This window comes from Elgaria multicarinata, chromosome 17, assembly GCF_023053635.1.
Source record: "Elgaria multicarinata webbii isolate HBS135686 ecotype San Diego chromosome 17, rElgMul1.1.pri, whole genome shotgun sequence".
Classification (NCBI taxonomy): Eukaryota; Metazoa; Chordata; class Lepidosauria; order Squamata; family Anguidae; genus Elgaria; species Elgaria multicarinata.
In genome coordinates this window covers 1,478,295-1,494,726 of record NC_086187.1, presented here as the reverse complement: position 1 = coordinate 1,494,726, position 16,432 = coordinate 1,478,295, and the positions used below count along the sequence as shown (strand labels likewise).

Sequence of the window (16,432 nt, the reverse complement as noted above, 5' to 3'; positions counted from 1 at the left end):
CCAAAAAGTGGACTAATAAAAATGTGGTTCATTTAACTTGTTGATGTTCCAAAAGGTTTGTATGTGTATATATATTGTGATTGCTATTAATTGTATATATAAATGTTTAACCATTTTATTTCCCCAAACCCTATGTATAGGTCCAGGTATTAAACCAGCCCCATACTCGGGTTTTTTAAAAAAGGGGGGGAATATGTGGCGTTACACCCACAAGTCAATTCCAAATATATGTCTGCAGTTTGTAAGTCTGTGGTTTTTAGAACGTTGGCCTGAGTGGGCGGAGTTAGAATGTCTTGGGAGGGGGAGGAGTGATATATAAGGGAATGACTGAGGGGATTGTGAGTTCTTGTTCTTGTTCTTTTTAGGAGAGAACCTTTCAGGGAGACTTGTTAGGTACTCTTAGAGTCTGTAGTGCTCTCTGTATTTATGGTACTTAAGTTCTGGGAAATTTGAGAGTCAGTGTAGTGAGTGGTGTCTTTAGAGTGTGGTGTGCACGTAGTGGAAGTATATTAATCAATACTGAGAATAAAGAAAGTTCAAGAGTGATTGTGTGAGAAAAAGGAAAGCGCGAATGTGAGAGTGACAGGATTGTATGGAAGGTTTCAAAAAGGTTTTTAAATGTTGTTATTTGAAACAAAGCTTATGAACTTTTAGATTGTTTTGTTTTAAAATTACCACAAAAATCCCACGTGTCTGTTTGGCATTTATCATCTTAAGTTTACACATTCAGCACCCACTCTGACAATCATTCACCTAAGCAGATATAACTCACAGCACATTATTATATATATTAAAATCCATTCTCCATTTTAAACCCCTTTCTCCACTTAGTTTGGAGGAAGGTGGGTTTTATCCCTTGCCTCAGGCGTATCAAGTGGTGGTGCTTGGCTTGAGCAGAGAGTAGCCTCGGCCAGGTCTGGTGTTCAGAGCCTGTATCACCCCATAAGAAGTGGTGGTAGTGGTAAGGTCTGTTGTTCAGAGCCTGTGTCGTGGCAATGGCTACCAGTTTGGATGGCTTTAAAAGGGAGTTGGATAAATTCCTGGAGAAGTGCAGCAGAAAAGTTGCCCAAATATGAATGATTAACCTATTAAGCTGGAGATAGTTCATGTCGCAATAATTTCATAATTATCTATCTATGATGTGTTTCTAATAGTATAACCAAATCAGTATTTTTGATATAACTAATCTGAAAAGTTGCTATTCTAAAAATGAAACCTTCATCTGGTTGTAAATATTAAGATTATACCAGCAAGAATGAGTCTTTGGTAACTCTGAGTTGTGTAAAATATAGTGAGGAAGAGTGCACTTTTTTGCGGGGGGAGGGAAGTCACATGATTACATCGAGTCTTTCTGAGTAGTGATTTAAATCATGATTTAAATCAAATTTAAATTTATTTAAATCATTTGATTTAAATCAAATCCACCCTGCTACTAGCCCTGATGGCTATGTGCTACCTTCAGTATCCAAGGCAGTAAGCCTGTGTGCACTAGTTGCTGGGGAGCATGAGTGTGAGGATGTTGTTGCACTGTGTCCTGCTTTCTTGGACCCTGGTTGAGCACTGTGTGAACAGAGTCCTGAACAAATTGGGCCTTTGGTCTGATCCAGCATGATGCTTCTTACGTTCTTAGAGAAATATTAATTAGCTTTTTATGTTTGTTTAATAGCTGTTCATTTGCTTTATTGTAAATGTACATTTCTTTGTGGTATTTGTTTTCACCCCCTAATGTGTACAAGACTTCCACAGTTGAAAAAGGAAATCTTGCCTCTTGCATGCTCTTTGACTATTCCCTTTTCTCTCTCATTATCCATATGTAATGCATTTGCAGCTGATTTTTATATAGTTTGTAGGTATGACTCTAAACTGTGTGAGTGCTCTCCCTGCCAACTGTTCTGAGTCTTTATCCTCTTTTAATTTAACTGGCCTGCTTCATAGAGGTAGAGCAATCTGAGCCAAACTACTAGATTAGTCATTGAATTCATGGCGAAGGATAGTTGTCCTGCAAGTTTTCCACTTTACTTCCCTGTGGCACATTTGACAATTCCATGTCTGGTGACACCTTGGCCACAGCTAGACCTAAGGTTTATCCCTGGATCGTCCAGGGTTCAAACCTGTTCATCTAGGTGTCACACAGGGGATCCAGTGCTCAGGCAGGGGCGAACCCTGGATGATCCCAGGATAAACCTTAGGTCTAGCTGTGGCCCAAGTCAACACTTGAATACGAAGTGAGAGTAGAACTGGCAGCTGGATTTTGATGCTTCCCATTCTCTATTGCTGAGTTTGACCCACCACTGAGCTGTATCTGAGCCATACATTTTCTGGCCTTGCAGTGTTCCACTTATATCTTTCCATGTGCTCCAGTTGGGGATAGCAACTCAGTGTCTTGGACACAGTCCTGCATAGCACACTAAGATTTAGTCAACTGCTGAGGATGCGGAAAAGTTCTTGTAAATGCAAATGGTGAATGCTAACAGGAATGGAGCCAAAATGGGGCTGCTGAGAAAGAAGATGAAGGCATTGGGAGAAGCCAGAGGTTAGCGGAAGTTTAATTTTTTTTTAAAGAAACCAGGTATTTTCCCCACCCTGCCCCCAAAAACTCAATGCAAACTTGGCATTCTAAGTAATTGCAGAACGTTGAGTGTCTCTTGGAGAAGAAAATAAAAGAAATAAAATGGGGCTGAGTGCTGAGGGTGCCTGAACAGAAGCAATCCTGTGAAAAGGGAGCACATATGGCAACATTTAATTGTAGCTCCCAGTTTTACACGTTCTAAAATTTGGTGTGGAGCAATCAGCGGAACCCTGATTCAAGCCCTTGTCAGCCAGATGTGAGAAATTGTGTGATCTGCCATTTGTGTTTATGCTGCGTAGACAGCATAGGCGGGTGCAATATGGCTTACATGCAAATGACAGTATTCCAGTCTTGCACAGGGGCGAGTTAGAGACTCATTGAAAGCTGCATTACTGTGCACATTTCCTTTTCCTTGCAGTATGATGCCGTTCCAATCCAGTCCAGCGTGGTTTTATGTTCCTGTCCATCTCCATCCATGGTGAGGAACCAGGCGGATTCCAGTCCTCCACTTGTTGCTTCCACGTGTGGCAGCAGGCAGGGACTGAACATGGAGAGCACCACAGCTGAGTCAAGGGCAAATGCAAACTCTTTGCAGCAACCTGCACAACCTCGAAAGAAACGTCCTGAGGACTTTAAGTTTGGGAAGATTCTGGGTGAAGGATCTTTCTCAACCGTGAGTATCTGCAGCAACTGCCTAGTTTCTGAGAATGTTGTAAGCCCATCAAGTGGCCTGTGTGTGTGCTTTCTTCGGGGTTGAGAGGATGTTAGTCTCTGAGTAGGATAAAGCCCTTTGATGGAGCTTAGTGGCTGTCATGCTCAAAATGTAACCTTCCCCTTAAACAGGTCGTCTTGGCCAGAGAATTGACTACCTCCAGAGAATATGCCGGTGAGTAACACTTCGTTTGTTAGGGTGTGGATTTTAGATAGATCTCCTGTTGTCCTCCTGACAACTTCCAAAGGAAGTGTGGGTTTAGAACTTCCAAAGGAAGTGTGAGTTTAGAACTGCTGGGAAGCTGCTGAACATGTCTGAACTCTAGGCAGCTTCTTGGCCAAGCAGGCAGGTTTGCAACTTCTTTGGTTAACTTCCAAGTATGTTTTAACTTATTTGTCCTTTTAAAAGTTAAAATTCTCGAAAAGCGTCACATCATAAAGGAGAACAAAGTTCCCTATGTGACCAGAGAGAGAGACGTCATGTCCCGTCTGGATCACCCTTTCTTTGTCAAACTCTACTTCACGTTTCAGGATGATGAAAAGCTCTGTATCCTTTTGGGTGAAAATGTTTCATTCTAACACTTGCTGGAATAAGAAATGTGGGCAAAACCAGAGTTGCTCTTTAATGTGCTAACAATTAATATTCATAATCATTGAAATTCGTAATTATGGCATAAGTTTGCAAAATGCTGGATCTTGTAAATGCTATTGGTGTCTTAGCTAACTTTTATTCATCTGTGGTTAGATGCAGAGTGCTGTTGCATTTCAACAGCATAGCCATCCCTTTAGCATTATTCCAAATGTGTGTTTGTGCTACACCATGTAGAAATAATTCTTAACTTTAGTATTCAGATTTTGGCCTTAGCTATGCCAAAAATGGAGAGCTTCTAAAATACATCCGCAAGATTGGCTCATTTGATGAGACTTGCACGAGGTTTTATACTGCTGAAATTGTGGCTGCATTAGAGTACTTGCATGGAAAGGGAATTATTCACAGGTAATGTAATGAATTGGAATTAATTTATTTCTGTCAGTAACCATTTGCTGGTCCCCTAATGGATTTCAGGTGACTCAAAGCTCAAAAGGTTCTCCAGCAAGCAGTGCTTGGGAAAGATCACCAGAAGCCCTTACGCGCAGTTTTGAGGTTTTCATTATGGTGAGCACTGAGAATTGCTAACCTCCTCCTCTGATGCAAAGTTGCACATATCCCCGTTCTTCACTAGAACTTGTGATATTTTAGTTTTGTAATCAGCACTTTTGAGGTGGGTTTTGTTAAAGTGCGGGCCTAAGTTCTCAATCATCTTGTAAAAGACTGTAAATGTGCATTGGCTTCTTTGCCTCTGTTTGTTGGTCACACTTAACCTGAACATTGGCTACACAAGTCAAATTCCCTTTGGCACAAGAGCATTGGCTGTCCTGGAGTACAAATGCAACTAGCATTTCTATCGTGTGACCACACAGAATATTGTGTACAGTTCTGGTCACCACACCTAAAAAGGGATATTATAGAGCTGGAAAAAGTGCAGAAAAGGGCAACTAAAATTATTTCAGGGCTGGAGCATCTCCCCTATGAGCAAAGGTTACTACAACTGGGTTTGTTTAGCTTGGGAAAAAGGAGGCTAAGGCGAGACATGCTAGAGGTGTACAAAATTATGCATGGTGTAGAGAATGAGGATAGGGAGACATTTTTCTCCCTCTCAAAATACGAGAAGCTGAGGTCATCCCTTGAAGCTGATTGGTGGGAGATTCAGGACAAATAAAAGGAAGTACTTCACACAGCACATAGTTAAATTATGGAACTCACTACCACAAGATGTAGTGATGGCTACCAATATGGATGACTTTCAAAAGGGAGTTGGATAAATTCCTGAAGGAGAAGGCTGTTGATGGCTACTAGCACTGATGGTTGTGTGCTACCTCAAATATCACCAGTTCCAGGGGAACATGGGTGGGAGGGTGCTGTTGCACCATGTCCTGCTTCGTTGGTCCCTGGTCAACAGCTGGTTGGCCACTGCATGCCAGCATGACACTTCTTATGTTCTTAGCAGAGTGGATCAAAAATAGTGGGGCTTGTCTTTTCCACCTTTGCTCTTGCTTTCTGCAGGAGGAAGAGTGCCATCTTGTTGGTGTGCCAGCAGAGTGTATTTATTTCCTCTTCCCCCTCATGTGTTTTCCCACAGCAGAAGACAGAACAGGAAAAATCCCCAGCAAGATCTGGCTTTCATTTTTTTGCCCACCTATATGCATATATTGTTGGTGTTTTGGACTGCGTGAGTGACAGCTGGGAAAACGGAGTTTGTATAGTGTTGGCCTGAACTACACTAGATTATCATTTGAGATTGCATAAAGTTCACAATTCGAGTAAAATGAGAGGCCCACTGCACTACATTCTAGCAAAAAAAGTGTTCTCAGTTCCCACTTTTAATATTAACAGTTTTATCTCTTAATCCATTCCCTGTGAATTCCCTCTTTCTCTTTGTGCCCACCACAGGTCCCTCTCAACGTCCACTGTTAATTCTCCCACTCTCTTTACTCCACAGCATGCTCTCTGCCTTTTTCTCCCTTTCCTTAGAGCGCTCTCCTCTGTTACCTTCTTTCTATTTTCCTCCTTCTAAGTTCTCCTTTTCTTCCTTCAGACATCTTTTGCTCTGTTCCTTTTGTGTGTCCTCCCTGTGCATAGCAGCACAAAAGGTTTTCAGTCTCCCAGCAATTCCCATAGCAAGGGAGTCTCAGATGCACAGTGTGGCTGGAATTCTTTGCCTCTGAATCCAAGAAGAAGAGATGCAATGCAGACAGAGCAATTCAGCCATTCTCACATTCCCATTTCTGATGTGAGGCTAGGTGCGCAGCACAACTCCTTCCCACGCCACTCGAATAACACAAGAAGTGCAAGGAAATTGGGAGGAGCCCATACTGCAGCTTTCCCCCACATTAGTATTGCTCCAGTTTCTGGAAAGACCAAGCTTAGTGGCTCCCCAACGGCGAGTGTGACATAAGAAAGAGGGAAAGGACTGAGAGGTAGAAGAACTGGCAGAAATTTACTTCATACTTGCCAGAAGAGTCAGAGGCAATAATTTTCAATGTACATGGGGATTATTATAAAAACAAATTAAACAGATTAGTAATTAAACATTAATTACTAATTCCTTCCTTTTCACAGATTCTAATTTTCTTCACTCACCCTCACTCAGTCTAACTCTCTCAACATTCTTTCACTGTATCTCATTCACTGTCCCTAAAGCTAATGCATTTTCATTGCCTAAAATGCTGCTGTCACTCTGAAGCAGGCCCTCCGCCAACCTTCCAGAGGCACTATAGTGATAATGTGGAGTTTTCCAGTGGAGCATAAACGGGAGGGTGCGATGCATCTGTTCCACAGACTTTCCAGCAGACAACTCCCCTGTTAAAACAGCTCCACTGGCTTCCAGTCTGTTTCCGGGCACAATTCAAAGTGCTGGTTATGACCTATAAAGCTCTATATGGTTCGGGTCCAGGTTATTTGAAAGATCGTATTCTCCCTTATGAGCCTGCCCGTGCTTTGAGATCTTCTGGAGAGGCCCTTCTTTTAGTCCCACCTTCTTCACAGGCACGCTTGGTGGGAACATGGCAGAGGGCCTTCTCGCTGGCTGCTCCGGTGCTCTGGAACTCTCTTCCTGGGGAAGCTAGGCTGGCTCCCTCCTTGATGGGCTTTCGGAAGCAGGCTAAAACTTTTTTGTTCAAGCAGGCCTTTGGAGAATAATCCAGCCCTCCATCTATGTTAATGTTTTATAATTTTGTTGTGTATTTTTTAATTGTTTATGGTTTTGTTTCCCTCCCCCCCCCCCATGTATATTTTAAACTTTGTAAGGCTGCCTTGAGGCCCAGCATTGGGCAAAAGGCGGGATACAAATAAATATAATAATAATAATAATAATAATAATAATAATAATAATAATAATAATAATAATTTATGTTGTGCAGGCCTGGTCTATATTAACTGTACCTTTTACAGGGACCTTAAGCCAGAGAACATCTTGCTAAATGGAGATATGCATATTCAGATTACAGACTTTGGAACAGCAAAAGTATTGTCTGCAGATACCAAACAAGGTGCAATTTCATATTTCATTTTGTGAATGATTAGCTTTGTGCAGTGTCAAATTATTTCAAGTTGGTTACAGTATCAGATAAATCTCACTTGCATTTGTCAACTGTCTTTTAAATCCTAACTGAGTAAAGGCAAAAGCATTATACTCAACTGCTGGAGATGACATCCAGTACAGTACCATGGAAGACTTTTCTAGACTGTGGGGTTTACTAAAATGGGGCAGCCCAAATCAGCCAGGCTGGGTAGAATGAGGCCTGGAAGGAGTATAGATGGGTCAAAATAGGAGCTGTACTTTGGATTTAGAGATGTAAACGCCTGGGGACGGGGGGCATTTTCCCTTATTTTTTCCCCAAGGACTGATTTTGCTTTTTTCTAAATAATTGGAAAAATTGAATAGTTTTGAATTATTAAATATTTCTTTTAGAATGGTGTTTATATATTGTTTATATAATTGTTATCAAGCCTTTACTCCCTACCGAGTGATTTATAAAAACTATGTAATAAGACTTTTATAGAAAGACTAGCAATGTAAGATTTTATTGCTCCTTTCTTTAAATTGAACAATTTTAATTTGTTATTTCTAATGTTCTTTTTACTGTTTTATTTCTATGTGCCCCACTCCAGTGGAGTGGTATACAAATATTGTAAATAAATAAAAATGCAGTAGGGAAAATATTTTTGTAAACTTCGCTGAGATTCTTAGTGTAGTTATTTTTTCTATTTCTCATTAAAATTATTGCTCCAATGTAAGCATGTTCGGGTGACACAATAGTAATCCCTGTGGGCATAGCCCACTCCTAGTGACACGGGGCTGACTATTTGTCTCTCCAGCCTTCACATACACCTCCGAATATGGTGCTGGTTCCCACTTTCCATATTGGGGCGTTGCCATTCCAGGAGTGGGGGGAGGGAGAGGTGCAGTGCGCCTCCTCGCTATGGCGATGGACACAGTGTGTCTTTCGCCATGGCCGTCACCGCAGCAACAAGCGGCGGAGCAATCTCCTCTCCTCTCAGGAGAGGAGATTGCTCCACTCCACCGACTCATTTTGGTGGGGCCATAGCAACAAAGAGGGATGGCACGATTGGCAGCTTCCCAAGCACTTCCTGGGACAGGATTATTTCCCATGCCTATGGAGCCCCACTGGGCAAGAGCGGTAGGGGTTTCTGCTGCTCTTGTCTTGCAACTCTGTAGGCATGGGAAATAATCAATGGGCCTGCCACACGACACAATACTCAATGGATGTGCAGATAATCAACTCTGCACATCGTTGGTTATTTCAGGGAAATAACGAACCATGGCATTGTTTTTCCCTGGCAGATGACACAATAGTCAACAGTGGACTATTGAGTCTACCATGGACTAGTTAATCAACTGTTGTGGCATCCAAACCCAGTCTGTATGTTTTACCGATAGACGTTTTCGGAAGCTCCAAGATGCTCAATTCTTCTTTGTGGTCTCTGTACATTCACACATATGGGTTCTGTGCCTGTGTAGTGCCAACTTCGAGAAACTTCGATAGTTGAAGAATGCTTTTTGGGCAGGAACCCTCCCCCTCCACTGTACTGTACACACGTCAGCCGGTTCCTACTCATCCCTTCAGTTCTCTTTCAACCTCCAAGTGAGTCTCCTCAACTGGAACTTTGTCTGTATTTTTTGGGAATTTTTCAGAACAACGTAGCAGAGTTGAACATATATTTCTTCCTGTAGTGTTGTTTATCCTCTCCTTCTAAAACTATTTTTTTTAAAAAAGCCTTGTTGGATTTTTTTACTTTTTGGGGCTTCGCCATTGTGCCTAAATTTCTTTTCCTTCGGTGGGCATGTGGCCCTAAAGTCTCCCTTCCGCAAATGTTCATGGTGTGGGAGTAAGCTTCTCCCAACAGATCGCCACTCTCTATGTTTATTCTGCTTGGGAGAGTCTCACATCACCAAGACCTGATCTCTCTCCCTTTCATTTACCAAGCAGACTAGGAAACACCGCACTGATAGTCCCAAGGCTGAGTTTTGGAGAAAAGCTTGGAAGCGGTGGATTCTCGGGGAGATCATGGTACGGTTTCAATGGGGCTATGGCTTCTAAGGACCTCTCTTCTGCACCAAACCCACCAATAACAGGATGCTCTCTTGCTATAGCAACTGCTAAAAAGATTTCAAAGACAGCTAAAAATTCTAAACATTCCATCAACCAACTTAAGAAAGATAAGCACCCTAAGAAACCTCAGTCAACCATGACAGTTATGATTTCTATTCCACCACCACTGCTAAATTCACCAATTCCAGTGGTCGTTGATGATCCATTACCGACACCGGTGATCATGCCAATCTCTACGGCATTGGAGGGTGAGATCTGAGACCCCTTGCTGTCGATAGTAGGTTCTTGTGATTGAGGAAGAATATCCCCTTGGGACCATGATCAGTTGTTACAGGAGGAACATCGACACTACAGAAGCTGATCTCCGGACTTGGTGTTCTCCCTGCAAAGTGGCAGACAACCTGAAGGGCGAGATGCCTATTACAGAAGCCAATCTAGATCTCCAGTGAGGGAGTGGGATCGTGGCGCACAATGGTCCTTACCATGCCATTGTTCTCATGTCATTGACGAATGGCAATACCGTAGGGTATTGGGTCGTGGCCTTGGATTTAAAGGACACATATTTTCATAGTGCGTTCCATCATTTTTTATGCTTTGCTATCAGGAGTGAGAGGTTTCAATTCCAGGTCCTCCCGTTTGGATTGCCAATGGCACCAAGAGTTTTTACAAAACGTATGGCGGTGGTGGGCACGTTTCTTAGCTTAATAGGAGTGGAAGTATACTCTTATTTAGATGACTGCCTGTTGGTGGGAATGACCGAAGCATCGTTGAACCTGTCCATCCAGACTGTGCTCAACCTTCTTCATGCATTTGGCAGTCCTGGATTCTGTCAAATCTCATGCATGCCTACCTTGGGATTGACAGGATGCGCTGGTTATGCTGGCTTGGCGGTTGTACATACACCGTCATACCAATGCTTACACTATATAAACCCTTCCCGGTCCCATCACTGTGACTGTGTCCATAGTGCTCTGGGCTCATCTTCAAATGAGACCATTACAGAACTGGTTTTTACAAGCGTACCCTCCCGGTGCCAACCCTCACAATCTTTTCATGGATGTCCCAGATGGGATTTCCCAGTCACTGCAGTGGTGGATGGACCCAACCAATTGGTCTCAAGGAGCACCATTCTCCACTCCTCCACCTGCATGAATTCTTGATAACCGATGCCTCACTAAGGGGATAGGGGGCTCATTGTGGTTCCCTTCAGATTCAAGCGACTTGGGGCCCAGGAGAGAGTTGTCATCATATAAATTGGCTGGAGCTACTAGCAGTTTGAGAAGTGCTTCGGGCATTCAAATTCGAGCTCCGAGGACGCTACATTCAACTTCTGACGGACAACACTACCATCCTTTGTCATACAAACAAACGGGGGTTCTGAGCATTCCTCCAGTCTAGTGGCCTTAACAATTGACTTGTTCGATTGGACAATACCAGGACAGATCACCCTCTCAGCTTTACACATAGCTGGTACCAACAATACACTAGCGGATGCCCTCAGTTGTGTACAAAAAACATTGCACGAATGACAGATGTCACTGTTGGTCCTCCGTCATCTCTTGCGCAAATGGGAATATCCAGAGATTGATTTGTTTGTGACACTGGCAAATACCGTATATAGGAGGTCCTGCTCGAGGGGCGGAATAGGTCGAATGTCCCTAGGGGATGCCTTCTAATTCCATTGGAGCAGGGGGCTCTTTTATCTTTCCCCCCCATTTCCACTAATTCCGTGAGCACTGGTGAAGATAGTGGGAGACAGCATAGGTTGCATTTTCATCACCCCTTGGTGGCCCAGGCAACCATGGTTTCGCCTCTCCAACAGGGAATACCTACAGTTACCTGTGATGCTGAATCTCATCTCTTGGGACTGTGGCAGGATACAGCACCCAGACCTAAAAATCCTGAGACTGACAGTGTGGAGAATCCACTAATATGTGACTGGGCAGACTTACCAGAAGGAGTCTAGTTTGTTTTGTTGCTGCTCGGAAGCAGGAGATCGTACGAGGTTAAATGGGCTGCATTTAGCAAATTTGCTGTGGAATAATAACTTTGAAACAGTGTCAGCATCGACACAGAACATACTACTGTTTCTCCATCATTTATTTGACAGAGGCCTGAGACTCTCATCATAGAATCATAGAATAGCAGAGTTGGAAGGGGCCTACAAGGCCATCTAGTCCAACCCCCTGCTCAATGCAGGAATCCACCCTAAAGCATCCCTGACAGATGGTTGTCCAGCTGCCTCTTGAATGCCTCTAGTATGGGAGCGCTCACAACCTCCCTAGGTAACTGATTCCACCATCGCACTGCTCTAACAGTCAGGATGTTTTTCCTGATGTCCAGCCGGAATCTGGCTTCCTTTAACTTGAGCCCGTTATTCCTTGTCCTGCACTCTGGGAGGATCGAGAAGAGATCCTGGCCCTCCTCTGTGTGACAACCTTTTAAGTATTTGAAGAGTGCTATCATGTCTCCCCTCCATCTTCTCTTCTCCAGGCTAAACATGCCCAGTTCTTTCAGTCTCTCTTCATAGGGCTTTGTTTCTAGACCCCTGATCATCCTGGTTGCCCTCTTCTGAACACGCTCCAGCTTGTCTGCTTCCTTCTTGAATTGTGGAGCCCAGAACTGGACACAATACTCTAGATGAGGCCTAACCAGGGCCGAATAGAGAGGAACCAGTACCTCACGTGATTTGGAAGCTATACTTCTATTAATGCAGCCCAAAATAGCATTTGCCTTTCTTGCAGCCATATCGCACTGTTGGCTCATATTCAGCTTGCGATCTACAACAATTCCAAGATCTTTCTCGTTTGTAGTATTGCTGAGCCAAGTGTAACTGTGCATTTGGTTTCTATTCCCTAAATGTAGAACTTGGCATTTATCCCTATTAAATTTCTTTTTATTGTTTTCAGCCCAGCACTCCAGCCTATCAAGATCACTTTGAAGTTTGTTTCTGTCTTCCCGGGTATTAGCTATCCCACCCAATTTGGTGTCATCTGCAGATTTGATCAGCGTTTCCTGCACCTCCTCGTCCAAGTCATTAATAAAAATGTTGAAGAGCACTGGGCCCAGGACTGAGCCCTGCAGCACCCCCCTCGTTGCCTCTCCCCAGTTTGAGAAGGTTCTATTGATACGTACTTTTTGAGTCCGATTCTGTAGCCAACTGTGAATCCACCTAATAGTTGTTCCATCTAGCCCACTTTTAGCTAGTTTGTTAATCAGAATGTCATGTGGTACTTTGTCAAAAGCTTTGCTGAAGTCAAGATATATGACGTCCACAGCATTCCCACAGTCCACAAGGGAGGTTATCCTATCAAAAAATGAGATCAAATTAGTCTGACAGGATTTGTTCCTGACAAATCCATGTTGGCTTCTAGTAATCACTAGATTGGTTTGATTTCAAGGTGTTTACAGATTTACTTCTTTATAATCTGCTCCAGAATTTTCCCAGGGATGGATGTCAGACTGACTGGTCTGTAGTTCCCAGGTTCCTCCTTTTTGCCCTTTTTGAAGATAGGGACAACGTTAGCCCTCCTCCAGTCGTCCGGCACCCCACCCGTCTTCCATGATTTTGCAAATATAATAGACAAAGGTTCTGAGAGTTCTTCCACTAGCTCCTTCATTACTCTAGGATGCAGTCCGTCGGGCCCTGGAGATTTGAACTCATTCAAGGAAATTAGGTGTTCTTTGACCATTTGTTTATCAATCTCAAACTGCAATCCTGCCCCCTCAACTTCTGCTTCACTTTTTCCAGGGGGGGTCATAGACCCGCTTTTTGGAGAAGACCGAGGCAAAGTAGGAATTGAGCACTTCAGCCTTTTCTTTGTCGTCTGTTATCAATTTGCCATCCTCATTAAGCAGTTGAACCACCATTTCTTTCCTCTGTCTTTTACTACTCACGTATCTGAAGAAAGCCTTTTTATTGCTTTTAGCATCCCTCGCTAATCTCAGCTCATTCTGAGCTTTAGCCTTCCTGACGCCATTTCGGCACTTCTGCGCCACTTGTCTGTATTCTTCTGTTATAGCTTGGCCTTCCTTCCACTTCCTATATGTATCCCTTTTTGTTTTCAGGTCATCTCTAAGCTTTTTGTGGAGCCACATTGGTTTCCTCTGTTGTCTTCTATCTTTTCTCCTTGTTGGAATTGTTTGTAACTGTGCCTTTAAAATTTCCTTTTTTAAATACCCCCACCCATCCTGTACTCCTTTTCTCATTAGGCTCCCTTGCCACGGGACCTTACTTATTATAGTTCTGAGTTTATTAAAATCAGCTTTCCTAAAATCCATCAATTAGGGTGTGCTTGGCCTAATCTTTGCTTCAAGGGCCAAAGACCAAGGTCATTCATTATTCTCTTGCCCATTAGTTCGACAATTTTTGAGGGGTTTGAGGAATCTGGCCCCACCAGCCCGTCCTCTTGTTCCACAATAGAGATTATCAGTGATGTTGAATGCTCTTTTAAACAAGGTGTTTGCGCCATTAGCCACAACAGACTTAAGTTTGCTAACTTGGAAAGTCACATCAAATCCTCCAGACGTGCCAGTGAAATTTGTGCTTTATGAGTAGACCCTCCTTATCTCTTATTTCATAAGGAGAGGGTAGATCTTTGGCCAGATCTAACCTTCTTACTGAAGGTGCTATCAGATTTTTATATAAATCAGTATATCTCACTGCCTACTTTCTTCACTTCGCCCACATCAGAGCTGGTGGGAAAATTACATGCGCTCGATGTACAGAGGGCACTAGCGTTTTATAAAGCTCAGACTTCATATTTTTGGTCCACACAACTTTTTGTTTGTTACCAAGGACCTTGTAAAAGCCAACCAGTGTCCTCTCAAAGACTAGCGTCCTGGTTGGTACAGATCAGTAAGTTGGCCTATGAATTGGCAGGGTTGACACAGCCACTGCAAGTTTGGGCACATTCTGCAAGAGGAGTCTACAGCTTTTGGCAGGGGTGTACCACTATCTGACTTATATAGGGCAGCTGCATGGTCTAGACCCTCTACATTTGTAAGACACTATGAGCTTGATGTCCAAGTGAGATCGTTGCTGCTTTTGGGAGAGCTGTCCTATCAGTTCTACAGTAAGACAATATCCATCCACCAGTAAGTACAGCTTATTAATCACCCATATGTGTGATGCACAGACACCACAAAGAAGAAATGCAGGTTGCTTTCTTGTAACTGTAGTTCTTCGAGCAGTCATCTCTGCATTTTCACACACACGTTCCCACTCGGTGTCAGTGTTGGTATTGGTGTTGGCATCAAGTGGATGTCTTTCTCTCGGTTTCAAGGCTCACTTGCAGTCTCAAGGAACTGAGGGAACAGGCAGGAACTGGCTGACACATGCGCAGCACGGTGGTGGGGGAGGGTTCCTGCCAACAAAGCGTTCCTCCGCTATCGAAGTTTCCTGAAGTTGGCACTGCGTAGGTGCAGAGCCCATATGTGTAAATGCGTAGGTGACCACTCGAAGAACTACAGCTACAGGTAAGCAACCTGCATTTTCTCAATATGTGAGGGCACCAAGTTGAGGAAGGCTGTCTTAAAGCAACAAAGTGACTTTGGATCTGGAAAGAATGCTTAAAAATAAATATTGCTTATTTTCCAATTCCCCCCCCCCCCCAAATTGCCATTTTTTTCTGGGGGGAAAAGCTTTTTTTCCCATGGCTTCAAAAAATTTCTTGAAATTTCTGGAGTTACATTTTTTTTCTGGAAATTTTAAATCTCGCTTTCAATTGGGGAAGGAGTACTTGCACATCTGATGTCTGCAAAAATGGCTAATAAAAGCTGATGGAATTGTGGAATGAAAAGCAGTGTACTTTTTTTAAAAAAACAGACACATGAAAACATTGAAACCATATTTTCAATGACCCCAAAGGCTTAGTTGACTCTTAATTCCTTCTTTCAGCACGGGCGAACTCCTTTGTTGGAACAGCACAGTATGTATCTCCAGAGCTATTAACAGAGAAGTCTGCCTGCAAAAGGTGAGACATGTATGTTGCTTTGCAGAGAATTATGCAGTTCTTTAAGTCAGATGGATCAGAGCTCTTTAAGGATGGGTAGGACATCAGTAAAGAGCTTCCATTCTGCGTGAACTCCACTGAAATGTTTTAACTACTGTTTGTCCCACAAGTAAACACCTTGAAATCAATGCGAATTGTAAGCCTATGCGGCAGGGTCTTGCTATTTACTGTGTAATCTGTACAGCACCATGTACATTGATGGTGCTATATAAATAAATAATAATAATAATAATAATGATCACTAGAAGCCAACATGGATTTGTCAAGAACAAGTCCTGTCATACAAATTTGATCTCATTTTTTGATAAGGTAACCTCCCTTGTGGACCGTGGGAACGCTGTGGATGTCATATATCTTGACTTCAGCAAAGCTTTTGACAAAGTACCACATGACATTCTGATTAACAAACTAGCTAAAAATGGGCTAGATGGAACAACTATTCGGTGGATTCACAGTTGGCTACAGAATCGGACTCAAAGAGTACTTATCAATGGAACCTTCTCAAACTGGGGAGAGGCAACGAGTGGGGTACCGCAGGGCTCAGTCCTGGGCCCAGTGCTCTTCAACATTTTTATTAATGATTTGGATGAGGAGGTGCAGGGAAAGCTGATCAAATTTGCAGATGCCACAAAATTGGGTGGGATAGCTAATACCTTGGAAGACAGAAACAAACTTCAAAGTGATCTTGATAGGCTGGAGTGCTGGGCTGAAAACAACAGGATGAAATTTAATAGGGATAAATGCCAAGTTCTACATTTAGGAAATAGAAACCAAAGGCACAGTTACAAGATGGGGGATACTAGGCTCAGCAATACTACAAACGAGAAGGATCTTGGAATTGTTGTAGATCGCAAGCTGAATATGAGCCAACATTGCGATATGGCTGCAAGAAAGGCAAATGGTATTTTGGGCTGCATTAATAGAAGTATAGCTTCCAAATCACGTGAGGTTCCTCTCTATTCGG

General features: G+C 43.0%; 2 protein-coding genes across 2 annotated transcripts in view; both read left to right on the top strand.

Moving 5' to 3' along the window:
* Positions 1–16,432, top strand: part of KDM8 (lysine demethylase 8) — a 402,374-nt gene that overhangs the window by 282,179 nt on the left and 103,763 nt on the right. The window lies entirely within an intron of this gene.
* The window catches only part of PDPK1 (3-phosphoinositide dependent protein kinase 1), a 52,167-nt gene that overhangs the window by 16,592 nt on the left and 19,143 nt on the right, over positions 1–16,432 (top strand). The window contains exons 2-7 of the mRNA XM_063143122.1: positions 2,988–3,242; positions 3,413–3,455; positions 3,690–3,827; positions 4,133–4,277; positions 7,272–7,369; positions 15,354–15,429. Coding sequence (XP_062999192.1) covers positions 2,988–3,242; positions 3,413–3,455; positions 3,690–3,827; positions 4,133–4,277; positions 7,272–7,369; positions 15,354–15,429 — 755 coding nt within the window. The remainder of the gene's footprint in view (positions 1–2,987; positions 3,243–3,412; positions 3,456–3,689; positions 3,828–4,132; positions 4,278–7,271; positions 7,370–15,353; positions 15,430–16,432) is intronic.